The following is a 15715-nucleotide window of genomic DNA, read 5'->3' on the forward strand; positions in this document are numbered from 1 at the left end:
GATCACATGTACAACCCTGTCTACACTTGCATTTGTGTACAAATGACTCCTAAATCTAAATGTCCTTCTCCCAGTTCTCTTGTTTTATTATCATTTTTTTCTCTGCTAACCTGTTGGTTTTCTCCACTATGATAGGTCCCAACCCCAGCTTTTGAGTCACGCACCCCCCACACTCATCTGTTATCATCCTCCATTTTACGTCTCAGTTCTTTGTATCATCCTCTACCTCATTTGCTTCACTTCCTCATCTGCCATTTCCAATTAGTTATCATGGTCAGTTAATTGTACCTCTTGAAAATAGACTATTCCCTCAGTCTTCACTGCAAATGCCTTGTGCAAACCTCCTACACCACCTTCTTAGCCTTTTTCTGTTCCCCTCCATTTGATCCTCCACACTCGGCCAGACTTCTCTTTCTAAGTACAAATTTACTGTGATTCTCTGAAAAAAAAAAAAAAAGAGAGCATGCCTCTATGTTGCCTGCCAGAGCAGAAAGTTTTCTTAGCTAAGAAAGCAACTGCTGTAACAGGGTGACCCAACTTACATTTATAGCCTGGCCACCCCCGTGGAATCTGATCATGCATCGTTCCAGTTAAAACGAGGTGCTGGTCTTTGGACAAACACAGCTATTGAGGATGGACCAAGACAATGCAGTTACACATAATTCTCAGGTCCCTTTGAGTAAATGAGGTAACCATAATGGTTAGGGGTAGGAGAAGGTAAATTACTCCTCTACCACCTTGATTCCACAAAATAGTGAAAGAAAATTTGGACAAATTCTACTGCATATACATTTATTAATAAACAATCATTTAACCTATCCTATAAACTTGAAGAAGTCCCAACTCTGTGTCATGTGAGTGTGCGTGTGTGTGTGTCTGTGTGTGAGTTCCCAAAAAACCTTGCCCCTGAGGCAAATGTGACAATGCCAGTGGCAAGATTAGGCTAACCATCTAAAGACACCTAAGAATATTCTTCATTAACTGGGTAGTGATACAGAAAAATGTCATGCTATTAAATGAAAAGCAGAAAACAAAAAGATTTGTATACTATGATCATCAGCTTTGCACATACCTATGTCTCCATGTAGATAAGAACTGAAAGATAATATTTAAACATGAAAACAGCATTGTAGGGTGTTATGATTCGAGACATTTATACTTATATTTTTTTAAAAATTTCTCTAATATTTACCATCTTTTCTATTACATGTAACTTTTTACATTCTTTCTGAAATAAATTTGAATTTATGAAAAAAATATTCTTCATCAGGGCACAGGACCATTTGGAATCAAGCCTGGAACAGTTTCCCTAAGGAGGCAGGCCACTGGCCCCACTAGATACTTGAGGGGTGGGATGTGTCTCTAAATGATGTTATGTTATCCATATGTCTTTTTTTAATTGAAGAATAGTTGATTTACAATGTTGTGTTAGTTTCAGGTATACAGCAAAGTGATTCAGTTATAAATAAATAAATAAATAAATAAAATTCTTTTTCAGATTCTTTTCCCTTATAGGTTATTACAAAATATTGAGTATAGTTCCCTGTGCTATATAGTAAATCCGTGTTGTTTATTTATTTTATACATAGTAGTGTGTATATGTAAATCCCAAACTCCTAATTTATTCCTCCCCCCCTTTACTCTTTGGTAACCATAAGTTTGTTTTCTATGTCTGTGGCCCTATTTCTGTTTTGTAATTAAGTTCATTTGTATCATTTTTTTTAGATTCCACATATAAGCAGTATCATATGATATTTGTCTTTTTCTGTCTTACTTCATTTAGTATGCTAATCTCTAGGTCCATCCATGTTGCTGCAAATGACATTATTTCATTCTTTTTTATGGCTGAGTAATATTCCACTGTGTGTGTGTGTGTGTGTGTGTGTGTGTGTGTGTGTGTGTGTGTGTGTATGCCACATCTTCCTTATCCATTTATCTGTGAATGGACATTTAGGTTGCTTCCATGTCTTGGCTATTGTAAATAGTGCTGCAGTGAACATTGGGGTGCATGTATCTTTTTGAATTAGAGTTTTCTCTGGATATAAGCCCAGGAGTGGGATTGCTGGATTATATGGCAACTCTATTTTTAGTTTTTTAAAGAACCTCCATAGTGTTCTCTATATAGCTGTACTACATTCCCACCAACAGTGTAGGAGGGTTCCTTTTTCTCCACACCCTCTCTAGCATTTATTATTTGTAGAATTTTTAATGATGGCCATTCTGACTGATGGGAGGTGGTACCTCGTAGTTTTGGTTTGCATTTCTCTAATAATTAGTGATGTTGAGCACTTTTTCATGTGCCTTTTGGCCATCTGCATGTCTTCTTTGAAGAAATGTCTATTTACATCTTCTGCCCATTTTTGGATTGGGTTGTTTTTTTGATAATGAGCTCTATGAGCTGTTTGTATATTTTGGAAATTAATCCCTTGTCGGCTACATCATTTGCAAATATTTTCTCCCATTCTGTAGGTTGTCTTTTCGTTTTATTTATGATTTCCTTTGCATATGTCTTGAGTAGCACTGATTTCAACATGGAGGGTCCATTTCCAAGATCCACTATACTTAGTAAAAAGCCACTAATTTTAGCAATGAAACTTTATTTCTAACATCCATTGTGCTAATTAATGAAGCATTTACTTTTGATCAGAAATAAAGATAGTTGAAGTGTTTGTAGTGGCTCTAGAGTGTTGCCTTATTCTAATTAAATGCTAGCTGACCATCCTCATAAAGGCAACCTACTGTCTCTAGAGCTGAACATACACTAACATAATATCCCACCGTCTTTGCTGGAATAATTACAAAAAAAAAAATACAGTTATCACAACAACCAGAATCCTTTGCCCCTCCATGCCTCTGACTGGGGTTTCCCTTCCACTTTTGTTTAAATGCTTGTATAAAGGTAGTCCTTTCTTCCTTCCTTTCTTCCTGTCTTCCTTCCTTCCTTCATATCTTCCTTCCTTCCTTCTTTCCTGTCTCTTCTCCCTCCCTTCTCTTTCTCTCTCTCATATACAATTCATATTTCCCCCTAACTTACAAAGATTCCCCTCATAATCCCAAGGTCTAGTTATTTTCTCCTTCATCTTTACTAAAATGGTACTTCAGGCACATCATTTTTGCAGCCCTTTTCACCTTGAGTAATGAGCACTTACTAGTGAATACTTACAACTTGTAGAGCATTATGAATTCAAGATTCCTTATCACACTTATTTATTTATGGGAGTAGAAGGCTCAGAGACAAAGTCATGAAGAAAAGAATTATTCCAAAATTTTGCAAGGATGTCTAGATTTTAGAATTGGCTCTACAAATAAAAAATATAACAAATATTTAAAGAAAAAACAAGGTTATAATGTTATGGGTAGTCTATTAATAAAAGAAAACAGCAAACAGTAGCTCTCTTACATTGATGATTATATTGGTAGATATCGGTAAGGTACTGCATAAATTTTCATTAGGGAGTAACTTATGGGAACAGGCTTAAGACTCCATTTTGTGGGGAAGATCTAGTGCTAGACAGGGTGAATCTACTTTATGCTTGTTTGTCTCAGAGTGCAAACTGTTTTGGTTTTGTTTTTATCCCCCATGTATGGGGTTTGAGGGATGTGCTTATTCATAATGATGGCAGGGCAAGCTTATAAGAACACTATAATCACTAGTTTATTCAAAAGGTGAAGAAAGAGATCTCTCCAAGTTCTACTTTGGGAGCTATTACAGGTATTGGACGAAATGAGTTAGAGCGATCTTTTGTAATCTCCACCCGCTGACCCTGGGAAATGTGAAGAGCTATTCCATTTCAAGCATATGAAATAAATTGGTATCTATGCAATCTTAGGTCATAGGATTTATTTTCCTTTCTTTTTCAATTGTAAGGTTACTGTTAATAGTGTCAGGAATTATTGTCCTCATGTCTATCAGTCAAACACAGTGCTTCTGTAAAATCATTTAGAAACACTATCTGGTTTTTCGTTTGTTTTAGGGTATTTTTTGGTGGTGGTGATTAGATAATTTGCCTACACGTGAACTATCTAGAATGTGTTTTTGAGTTCCAGAAGGAAAAACCTATAGTTGATTTTGGTGTACAACTTGCCCCAAATTGTAAGCTGTTAAGTAGTAGGAATCAAGCCTTCTTACCCCACATCTTGTGCTCCCTATAGCACTCTGCTAAGTCTTACCCTCTTAATTAAGACTTCTACCATCTATGCTGCCCACTGTCCTCTTAAGGATGCAAGGGAAGGAAACTAATATCTATTGAACGCCTCCTTTGGGCCAAGAATTTTACTATATGGTGGGGACTCATTGAATCCTAGACATATTCTTGAGGGAGCTGCTATCTTATAGATCAGGAAACGAAGTCTCAAATGAGCAAAATAAAAATTAATGGCAGTCAGGATTTGAGCTCAGCGGCTTTTTTTTTTCTTCACTACATCACACCATACATATTTTAATTAGTGACACATTTCAGGATTTGAGGTCCTATGGATTCAAATAGTCCAGAAAAGTACCAAGTAGTAAAACATGTAAACTAGAACAGTATCGTTAAATTTTCAAAGTGTAAAACTCAATCAGCTTTATTTTAGAGTATAATTGTCAGATGCCGCTATGGCTGAATTGACATGAAAAGTGGAATTTATTAAAACAATGACATTCAATAATCACAAAATCAAAATATTAATATATGCTTAATGTTTTTTATTCAAAGATCTATCATCTATTTCTGCAGAGTTTTTAATTGAAAAATTATTAGTTGGAAATATAAAAAAGCATATGAAGGCAAATCTGAAATACAAGAAAGAAATGACTTAATTTTTTTAAAACTCTTATTTATTCAAATTATGTCAATGCTAGTTTTTAATGATCACATAATTCTGTGCTAATATACTACATGCAGACATAGAAAATCGCCTTTTAAAATGAAATACACAGTTCATCATTGGGCCCTACCTGTGTCTCCTTTTGGTAATCCATTTGCTGAATAATGGCCTCTGTCACTAGTCAATTTCACATATGTGACTTATAAATATTTGAAAGTAAATTTAAAAAAAGAAGTGGCCACCTGCCAATAACATCTGACAACTATTCAATAGGTGTTTAAAGGTTAAAAACTCCCAAAGACGTGAATGTCAATCCCAAGCCATTTATATTGTCAGTAAATCTCTTTCCTAGCCCACATCCAACGTAGCCACCACCTTCATCTTGATAAGGGAGTCTTCAGTCTACATTTTCTTAAAAGCTCTATTGTTCTAAAAAAATCCATGGATCCTTTGGCTTCTCAATCCTTTTAAAGAGAATTGACTGATATCCTCTCATATGTCAAAGAGGAAAATATTTATTTATCATTTTTCCAACCACTTTTTTTTATTCCTGATACACAGTTCTATATTCTCCTTCTCTCTTCAAGGTTTCTTAATAATATTTTTAATTCATATTTTTATTTCTTAACTCTCTGGAGTCCAAACGTTTTCCCCCTCAAATATATCTTTTTATAAAGCATAGTAATTCATTCGGTAAATTGAAGGAGAAAATTCTACTGGACTAATTGTTTGACTTAAAGTAACAAAGCAACTAATTAATTGGTTAGGTTTGGTGTTTTTGGTTTGTTTGTTTTTCTTTCTCCCCCCAGCTTTATTCAGATATAATTGACATATAACACTGTGTAAGTTTAAGGTATACAGTGTGACGATTTGATACACATGTATATTGTGAAATGATTGCCACAATAATGTTACTTAACATATCCATCACCTCACATAACTGTTTCTTTTTGTAGTGAGAACATTTAAGATCTATTCTCTGCAACTCTCAAGTATATAATACAGTATTGTTAACCATATTCACCAAGCTGTATATGTATCTCTAGAAATTATTTTTCTTATAGCAGGAAGTTTATTTACTTTGACCAACCTCTCCCCCTTTCCCCTGCCCCCAGCCCTTGACAACCACCATTCTACTCTCTGTTTCTATGAATTCAGCTTTTTCAATTCCACATTGTAAGTGAGATCATGCAGTATTTGTCTTTCTCTGTCTGACTTGTTTCACTTAAGCATAATGACCTCAAGGTCCATCTAAATAAAATGAAAGGTTTCCTTCATTTTTATGGCTGAATAATATTCTACTAAATAATATTCTACTGTGTGTGTATATATGTGTGTATGTATTTTTATATATATGTATATATATATGTATATACACACACATATATACACATTTTCTTTATCTGTTCATCTGTTGATGGACACTTAGGTGGTTTCCATGTCTTGGCTATTGTGAATAATTCTGCAGTGAACACTGGGATACAGGTATCTCTTTGAGAGACACGGGGGTACAGATATCTCTTTGAGAGAGTGGTTTCGTTTCCTTCGGATATATACCCAGAAGTGGGATTGCTGGATCATATGGTACTTCTATTTTTAATTTTATGAGGAATCTCCATGCTGTTTTACAACTTACATCCCCACCAACAGGGCAGAAGGGTTCCCTTTTCTCTACATCCTTGCCAACAGTTGTTACCTTGTCTTTTTTTTTTTTTTTTTAATGAAGTCGCCTTAGGATTTTACTTGTATGTTTAATTTTTTATATTTTATTTATTTATTTATTTATTTTTGGCTGTGTTGGATCTTCGTTTCTGTGCGAGGGCCTTCTCAAGTTGCGGCGAGCGGGGGCCACTCTTCATCGCAGTGCGCGGGCCTCTCACTATCGCGGCCTCTCTTGTTGCGGAGCACAGGCTCCAGACGCGCAGGCTCAGTAGTTGTGGCTCACGGGCCCAGCCGCTCCGTGGCATGTGGGATCTTCCCAGACCAGGGCTCGAACCCGTGTCCCCTGCATTGGCAGGCAGACTCTCAACCACTGCGCCACCAGGGAAGCCCACCTTGTCTTTTTGATAATAGCCATCCTAAGAAGTATGAGGTGAGGTCTCATTGTGGTTTTGATTTGCATTTCTTGGTGATTAGTGATGTTGAACATCTTTTTATACACCTTTTGGCCATTGTATGTCCTACATGTCTTTTTGCTATTGAGTTGTATGAGTTCCTTATATATTTTAGATATTAATCCTCCCCTTATCTAATATATGGTGTGCAAATATTTTCTCCCATTTTGTAACTTGCCTTTTTATTTATTGATTGTTTCTTTTGCTGTGCAGAAGCTTTTTAGTTTGATATAGTCACACTTGTTTAGTTTTGCTTTTGTTGCTTGTGCTTTTTGTGTCATAGCCAAAGAATTGTTGCCAAAACTAATGTTAAGGAGTTTTTCCTTATGTTTTCTCCTAGGAGTTTTATGGTTTCAAGTATTACATTTAAGTCTTTAATCCATTTCAGATTAAAATTTGTGAGTGGTGTAAAATAGGGGCCCAACTTTATTCTTTTGCATGTGGATAGACAGTTTTCCCAACACCATTTATTAAAAAGATTATCCTTTCCACATTGAGTATTCTTGGCCCCCTTGTCAAATATCAACTGACCACATATATGTGGGTCTATTTCTGGACTCTTGATTTTGGTCCATTGGTCTATGTGTCTGTTTTTTAATGCCTGCACCATACTGTTTTGATTACTATAGCTTTGTAGTATAGTCTGCAATCAGGAAGTGTGACGCCTCCAGCTGGGCTCTTCTCTCTCAATATTGCTTTGGCTATTCAGGGTCTTTTTTGATTCCATATGAATTTTAGAATTTTTTTATATTTCTGTTAAAATTGCCATTGGAATTTTGATAGGGATTATATTGAATCTATACATAGCTTTGGGTAGTATGGACATTTTAACAGTATTAACTATTCTGATTAATGAACGTGGGATAGCTTTCCATTTGTTTCTTCTTCAGTTTCTTCATCAGTGTCTTATAGTTTTCAAGGTACAGGTCTTTCACCTCCTTGGCTAAATTTATTCTTCAGTATTTTATAATTTTTGATGATATTCTAAATGGAATTGATTTGCACATGTTGATCCATCCTTGCATCCCAGGAATAAATCCCGCTTTCTTTTTTGCCCATGCCACACAGCATGTGGAATCATAGTTCCCCGGCTAGGGATTGAACCCATGCCCCCTGCAGTGTAAGCATGGAGTCTTAACCACTGGACTGCCAGGGAAGTCCCATAAATCCCACTTGATCATGTTATATTATCTGTTTAAGGTACAGTTGAATTTGGTTTGCTAGTATTTTGTTGAGATTTTTTTGTATCTATATTCATTAGGGATACTGGCTTATAGTTTTCTTGTAGTATCCTTTTCTGGCTTTGGTATCAGGATAATGCTGGCCTCATAAAATGAGTTTGAGAGTGTTCCCTCCTCTTCAATTTTTCCTTGGAAAAGTTTGAGGATTGCATTAATTCTTCTTTAAATATTTGGTAGAATTCACCAGTCAAAGTAGTTGCTGACTTGAGGATTTCTGTCTGGTTGTTTTTTATGGTTTCTGTTTCTTTAATAAAATTCTCATTTTGTTCATGCATTGTTTTCTGATTTTGTTAAATTGTCTATCTGTGTTATTTTGCATTTCACTGATTTCCTTTAAGATGATTATTTTTAATTCTTTGTTGGACAAGTTGTAGATCTCCATTTCTTAGGGCTTGGTTACTGGCGCTTTATTAGTTTCCTTTGATGATGTCATATTTGCCCGATTCTTTGTGATCCATGTATCCCTGCATTAGTGTCTGTGCATTTGAAGGAGCAAACATCTCTTCTAATCTTTACACACTGACTTTAGCAGGTAAAGTTCTTCTCCTGTCTGTTCCCCAGGCCAATGGGATTACCTCCAGAATCATAATCATTCTGGGCTGGAACCAGTTTTGAGTCTGTTGCCGGGTCTGCAGTGGAGTTCATGGTTGGCAGGCTTGTGAGCAGGAGCTCAGGTTCACATGGATCCTGTCTGGTCTCTGGGTGGAGAGGAATGCCTCTAGTATCTTGTTCAGTAGTATAGCACTTGGACAAATGTTCACTTCAGGATCCACAATCGGGTCTTCACTCGGTGGACCTATTGCCAGGTGTGTGGATGGGTATGTCTCCCACCAGGTTTCTGGGAGGGCTTCTATCTGGTCACTGGATGGGTCCTTGGGTGGGCAGGACTGGCTCTGTACTGCGGCTGAGAGGATACATGCAAGGGATATCTTATTTGACCATCTTGCTGACTTCATTCCTATTTTTCTTTTTTTGTGGGAAATTACAGTCATAATCTCTTGAAAATCATGGAAAGAGTAAACCAATGACTATATTAGAGCTTATGAATATTATTACAGAGGGTGTGTACATCAACTGCTTTCCATCTCTGTAGTCAATAGAATTATAGTTGAAGGTTTAAGTTACAGAAATAAAATTTAGAGAATAAAGTTCAGAATAAGAAATATATTGTTGTACTATCTTGTTATGACTAACTAGTTTTCAGCTGTTTATAAACTTAAGTTGAATTTAAAAGATCACAGTCCTACCTTTAAAAATCTTAGCATAATTTTGTTTTTTCTATGATTATAAAAACTCAATTTTTCAGTTTCTTATACACATTAAGATTAGTCAATATATGTTCTTACAGATATAAAAAGAAAAATCTAAGAGATATTTCCCAAGATTCAGATTCAGCTGGTAACTGGGAAAAAAGATGAAACCTTAGAATCCATATGATTTTGAATCAGAAAACATTGCTGAATTTAGCATGATATCTGGCATGGTGTTTGCAGTCTGATAATTTTCAAGTCAGGAGTTTGCTTCTGTGGGTAAATAAATGCCTAGCCCAGTACTGCACTGACATAGACTCTGGGGAAAGAGAGGAATTAGATATCAATCAAGTGTCCCATTGATTTGAGGGAGGAAGCTGCTGCAGATGCTTGCAAGGGGCCTTATTACCAGAATAACCTACATGTGAGCAACTCCTTTTTATCTGGGAGATATTAGCTTAAATGTTATAAATTCACCCAGATGACATAAAGAGATAGAAAACTGACTGAGACCACAGCACCTATTCCCGAGGTTCATTTAAGCTTAATACAGTTACTGAATATATTACTCTAGGTAAGAATTTATCCCCTTTTTGATGAAAGTGGATTTTCAGCTATTTTATTTAGAGCACATGCCCTGTAAGTATCAAGACCACTCATCATGGAGCTGAGGCTGCAGTGTGTAGGTTTTGTGGTACTTTGATCAATTACCTGGCAGCTGACTGCAGTTCTTTGATGCCTTTGAGACCTTTGGGTACCTATACCCTGTCCTAGAGCAGAGTTTCTCGAAGTATTGTCCCTGGACCGGCAGCAGTATCACCTGAGAGTTTGCTATAAATTCAGATTCTAAGGACCTATTCCAGATGCTCTGAATTGAAAACTCTGGAGGTGGGGCCTAACAGTCTGTATTTTATCAAGTCCTCCCAACTGTTGCCGTTCATGCTTCAGCATGAAAACCACTTTTTCAGAAAAGTTTACAAGGACTCTGAGGTCTTCAACTGAGTCACAGTGAGAAAATACAGTTCAAGATTATTCCAAAGGAACTTTGCTAAACTTTGACCCTGTAGCTCCTAGTAATTACTTGAGGAGTCCAGGCAGCTTGGAGTGTGTATCACCAAAGCCATCTCTCCTAGGAAATGGCCCAAATCTTGAGAAAATCTCCACACTAGCCATAAGATATGTCATGTGATACCCAAATGAGAGGCCATTCATTCATTTCATCAACAGATATGTTTGAGCATCTACTAAGCCCTAGTCACATATCTGAGTCAAGGATCTTGTGGTCAAAGAAAGAAGATAAGATGTGAGCACAATAATATAATACATGGGAAAAGAGATCACCTTCAACTCAATGATACCAGACTCAGATTCAAAGGAAACAACTGCAGAGTTAGCTGCTGGTTTTTTGACAACGGATAGCCATAAGTATTTTTCAAGCTACCATAAACATAATCAGTGGTGAGGTTTGGAAAAATAAGTTTTGTGATTCTATGTGGAATGGGCCAGAAGAATAAGGAAATGGAGAGGGAAGACCCACTAAAATATAATTATAACAGTTGAGAAGAGAGTAGGGCCCCACCTAGGATGGAAACAGAATCCAAAGGATTTTTACCAGTGAATGGCTGTGAGATTATTGGTAATGAAAAGAGATAAGTGGAACATGCCTCTGAAGTTTGGAGACTAAAGACGTGAGATTGTCATGGTACTAAAATTTAAGTGAAATAAAATGTGAAAACAAAGCTTGAGATGGGAAGTTTGTTTTGTTGTGAACATGTCAAATGTGAGGTACATGCTGAACATCCAAATTAAGGAGTCCAGGTTACAGGTTCATGAGAAAGAAGACGAGATTGGACATCTACATTAGAGAGACATCTACACAGAAGTGGTTGTTGATGTCATAGGAGGAAAGGAGATTTTTAAGGGAAAATAGACTGAAAGACAAATGAAACAGGCCACAGAAAACATCTTGAGAAATGACAGTATTTATGGATTGGAAGAGAGATGTCCATTGAAGAGGCAGGGGAACCAGAAACAGTGTCATGTAAGCAGAAGTGATATCCAGCTGGAACTTACGCGTATTGGTGGACCATTGTTTACATCTCTTCTGAGTCATAAGTGCTCTGTTCTTTTTGTTGTTCATATTGATCTGGTTATCAAATATTTTTTTAAGCCTACAGAAGACAAAAAGCAAAGAATGAGAATCTAGTCATTACACATCTCAGGTCTGAGCAAACTTCAGCACTTTACAGTACTTTGTAAAAATCTGGAAGAGGAAAACCTTCCAGAAAGAAAGTAGTATATGCATGAAATCATTCTACAATCTGCAGTCTGGCTTAAAGAGTCCTCCCTTTGGCCCATGACCCCTGTACTACTCTTTGCAACACATTTATCCTCTGGAAATAGATTGTTGACTTGTCTACATCTTCTACTAGACTGGAAGCTACTGACCCATATTGCAAAGGGGAAGATTTTATCTCATAGATATGGCATGTGATTATCTAATAAATGGACATTTTAATTAAATACTAACTGGTATTATATTATAGCTTTATTATGTGCTATTTTCTATGATTTCGTACTCAACTAAAGTATTTACATCAACAAAATGGTACCACTATAGACTGCTGGCATGTGTGCGTAGACATGGTATAACAAACATAATTATTATTTTTTGTGAAAATTGAATTTTATTTATACTATGTACAACTATATCCTGGTTGAAGAATAAAGAAAGCACCAAATACCAAAATATGACATGATAGGGATGATTATTTTTTATTTATTTATTTTTTACCTGAAATGTGCTTTAAAAAAATCTTCCATAGCTAAAGGTTCTTTTCCCCAGGGATCCTATAGTAGAATTGCTAGCTTCTTATATGCCTGTGTTAACTTTAGGTGAAGTAAACAGTTTTCTGAGTTTTCCATGACAAGTTATAGAAGTGAGCTTTTGTGTCTTTGAAGTCAAAAGGAGTGTCCCAAAGCCATCCAGAGCAAGTCATGGATGCCCCTGTATCTTTGATGTTTTATACCCCAAAGATTTTAAATTTTCTCTACCAAGTGCCCAGTTCATTTTGTTCTGAAAGTTAAGAGTGTTTCAATTCAACTTGATCTAATTATCAAATAATACAATGACAGTCATTAGGAAAGAAGCACAAAAGAGACCTAAGCATATTGATATCGATAGGCTCAGCATACTGATAGTATTTAGAATTGAGGTGAATTATGAATCCTGATATCACACTCTGAAAAGGAAATTGGAGAATGAGACTATGCAAAAGATAAATGACTTCTTATTCTAAGAAGCAACAAATGAGAATTTGGGGATGTTTACATTAAGATAAAAATAATGCACGGTAGTAGTCATCAAATATTTAAAGAGTCCTCATGTAAATATGGGGAAGAATGAGGAAAAAAATCAAATTTTAGAACTAAGTTTCATTCATTTATATTATAATTTTTGATTCTTATAGTCAAACTGATTAACATGATGAAAAATAATTTGGCAATAATTTACATGTAAGATAAATGAAGATCAGGAAAACAATATGTTTTTCTATAATAATTCAGCATACTAAACTCAGTCCTGAAATCCAAGAACCAGCTCCCAAATAAAAATTAATTATTCCAAATTTCATTTTATTTTTTCCCCCAAAGAAAATCAGCGCAACACACACAACCTAAAAACCATTCCTCAAGCCAGTCAAGCCAGTTTCAGTGTTCTTTCTTTGATTAGGTGAATATACATTTATGTAGAATAAGAACATACTGTCCAAATATGTGGCTTTTATAAGCTGTCAAAATTCTCTATGATCTGTGCATCAAAAATGTTGAACGTTACCATTTCATTGCTCTTTTCATTAATTTTTCTCCTACTGTCTTAATAACAACAAAAATAGTGACTCCTTTATACTCCCAAATTCATTCCGCGATACTTGACATTATTGTATTCTTAATGAAAATTAATAAAGACTTCTTTCTTTGGCATCCCAGAAGTGGGACATTTGGAGATATTTATGAAATGGGGTGAATGTTCTCATGTCCTACTGTTTTCTTTATAGAGTAGTGACTTCAGCTTTACTCTGTAATGTTCTTGACAGATAATAAAGATTATGATGCATACTTATCATACACCAAAGTGGATCCTGACCAGTGGAATCAAGAGACTGGGGAAGAAGAACGCTTTGCTCTTGAAATCCTACCTGATATGCTTGAAAAGCATTATGGATATAAGTTGTTTATACCAGATAGAGATTTAATCCCAACTGGAAGTAAGTTAATGTTTTCATTTAAGAGTGTGCATATTCTTGTGTCCGTCTGTGTAGTCATCATTTTTAGACAGAATTTAAACTTTTAGTACTTTCCTTCTACATCTTTCAGTTTCTCAAGAAAGAAATGGCATTATGTGTTCAAATGAAAAATAAGTGTTGATTCCCCTGAGGAAGCTACTTCGATTATTCTGTAAAGCGTCTCATGTTATAAACCTTGACATTTAAAGAAACCAAATGAGAGATTTGTACCTGGGAAAACAGTTCTATCTTTGAGAGAAGCAAAGTCCCATACTCTGTTCAAAGTGATCATTGGCTATTTTCATCTTCTCAAGGGTTTACTTAACAAAAAGAACCAGCAATTCTCATTTAATGTGTGAAAGAGAATTTACTGGGGCTTTCTGGACTGAATGTTCAATTTACTTATTCTGATAAACCCTTTTCTCTGTTGTAGCATATATTGAAGATGTGGCAAGGTGTGTAGATCAAAGCAAGCGGCTGATTATTGTCATGACCCCAAATTACGTAGTCAGAAGGGGCTGGAGCATCTTTGAGCTGGAGACCAGACTTCGAAACATGCTTGTGACTGGAGAAATTAAAGTGATACTAATTGAATGCAGTGAGCTACGAGGAATTATGAACTACCAGGAGGTGGAGGCCCTCAAGCACACCATCAAGCTCCTGACCGTTATTAAATGGCATGGACCAAAATGCAACAAGTTGAACTCTAAGTTCTGGAAACGTTTACAATATGAAATGCCTTTTAAGAGGATAGAACCCATTACGCACGAGCAGGCTTTAGATGTTAGTGAGCAGGGGCCTTTCGGGGAGCTGCAGACTGTCTCAGCCATTTCCATGGCTGCGGCCACCTCCACAGCTCTAGCCACTGCCCATCCAGATCTCCGATCCACCTTTCACAACACTTACCATTCACAAATGCGTCAGAAACACTACTACCGAAGCTATGAATACGACGTACCTCCTACCGGCACCCTGCCTCTTACCTCCATAGGAAATCAGCATACCTATTGTAACATCCCTATGACACTCATCAACGGTCAGCGGCCACAGACAAAATCGAGCAGGGAGCAGAATCCAGACGAGGCCCACACAAACAGTGCCATCCTGCCGCTGTTGCCAAGGGAGACCAGTATATCCAGTGTGATATGGTGACAGAAAAGCAAGGGACACCCCGTCCCTGGGAGTCTGAGTGGAGTCTGCAGTCCAGTGCCTGGAACTAAATCCTCGACTGCTGCTAATGCTGTTAAAAACATGCATTACAATCTCTAGAACACGAGGAAAAACAGGGTCTTGTACATATGTTTTTTGCAATTTCTTTGTAGCATCAGTGTCTTCCTGTTTTACCATGTCTCTTACCATTACATTTTTTGACTTTGTTTTATATGTCATTGGAATTTGTAAATTTACCTTTTTTTAAAGAAGAGACTTATGTATAGATAGAAAACCCTTTTTTGCTTCATTAGTTTAGTTTTAGAATGGGTTTTTATTTCCTTTCCTTGATTTTTGTTTTGTTTTTAACATTTCCTTGGGGTGCTTGGACAAATCTATCCGATGGGACAAGGAGCACCGGATCCTTTCTTGGGTTCTGCCTAGGATCAGCAGGGCCATGTGGGCCTTCAGAAAGCAGTGCAACGAATGCCAGCATTGCCATTTGGGAAAAAAAAAAAGTAAGATGAGAAGAACACTTGTTCATAGGAGGGCCGCGCCAATCAGAGCCCTGAATATCTTCCTTGTCCCACCTCATTCCCCACCTCTACCCTTCTAATGGCGGCATGATCTGTAAACTCTGAGAAGGGGTTGGGGGGGTCTAACTGTCTTAACACTTAATTCACTGCTCGTCAGAATGCACTCCAGACCCAAAAGTGTGCTAGTCACTTGACAGTGACCACTACAGAGTGCTAAGAAGAGAAGATCAAGGGCAGGAAAATGGGGGAGAGTGTGCTGTTTCTGTTTTTTAAATGAGTTGATGTACCCTTATATAAATATATATATATATATATATAAAAAAACACACA

At 36.7% G+C, this 15715-nt stretch overlaps 1 protein-coding gene across 1 annotated transcript in view; it reads left to right on the forward strand.

Moving 5' to 3' along the window:
* The window catches only part of IL1RAPL1 (interleukin 1 receptor accessory protein like 1), a 712722-nt gene extending 697870 nt beyond the window's left edge, over positions 1-14852 (forward strand). Inside the window, exons 12-13 of the mRNA XM_061178117.1 lie at positions 13512-13682; positions 14134-14852. Of these exons, the coding sequence (XP_061034100.1) occupies positions 13512-13682; positions 14134-14852 (890 nt within the window). The remainder of the gene's footprint in view (positions 1-13511; positions 13683-14133) is intronic.
* Positions 14853-15715: the final 863 nt, after the last annotated feature.

The sequence above is a fragment of the Eubalaena glacialis genome, chromosome X (genome assembly GCF_028564815.1).
Source record: "Eubalaena glacialis isolate mEubGla1 chromosome X, mEubGla1.1.hap2.+ XY, whole genome shotgun sequence".
NCBI lineage: Eukaryota > Metazoa > Chordata > Mammalia > Artiodactyla > Balaenidae > Eubalaena > Eubalaena glacialis.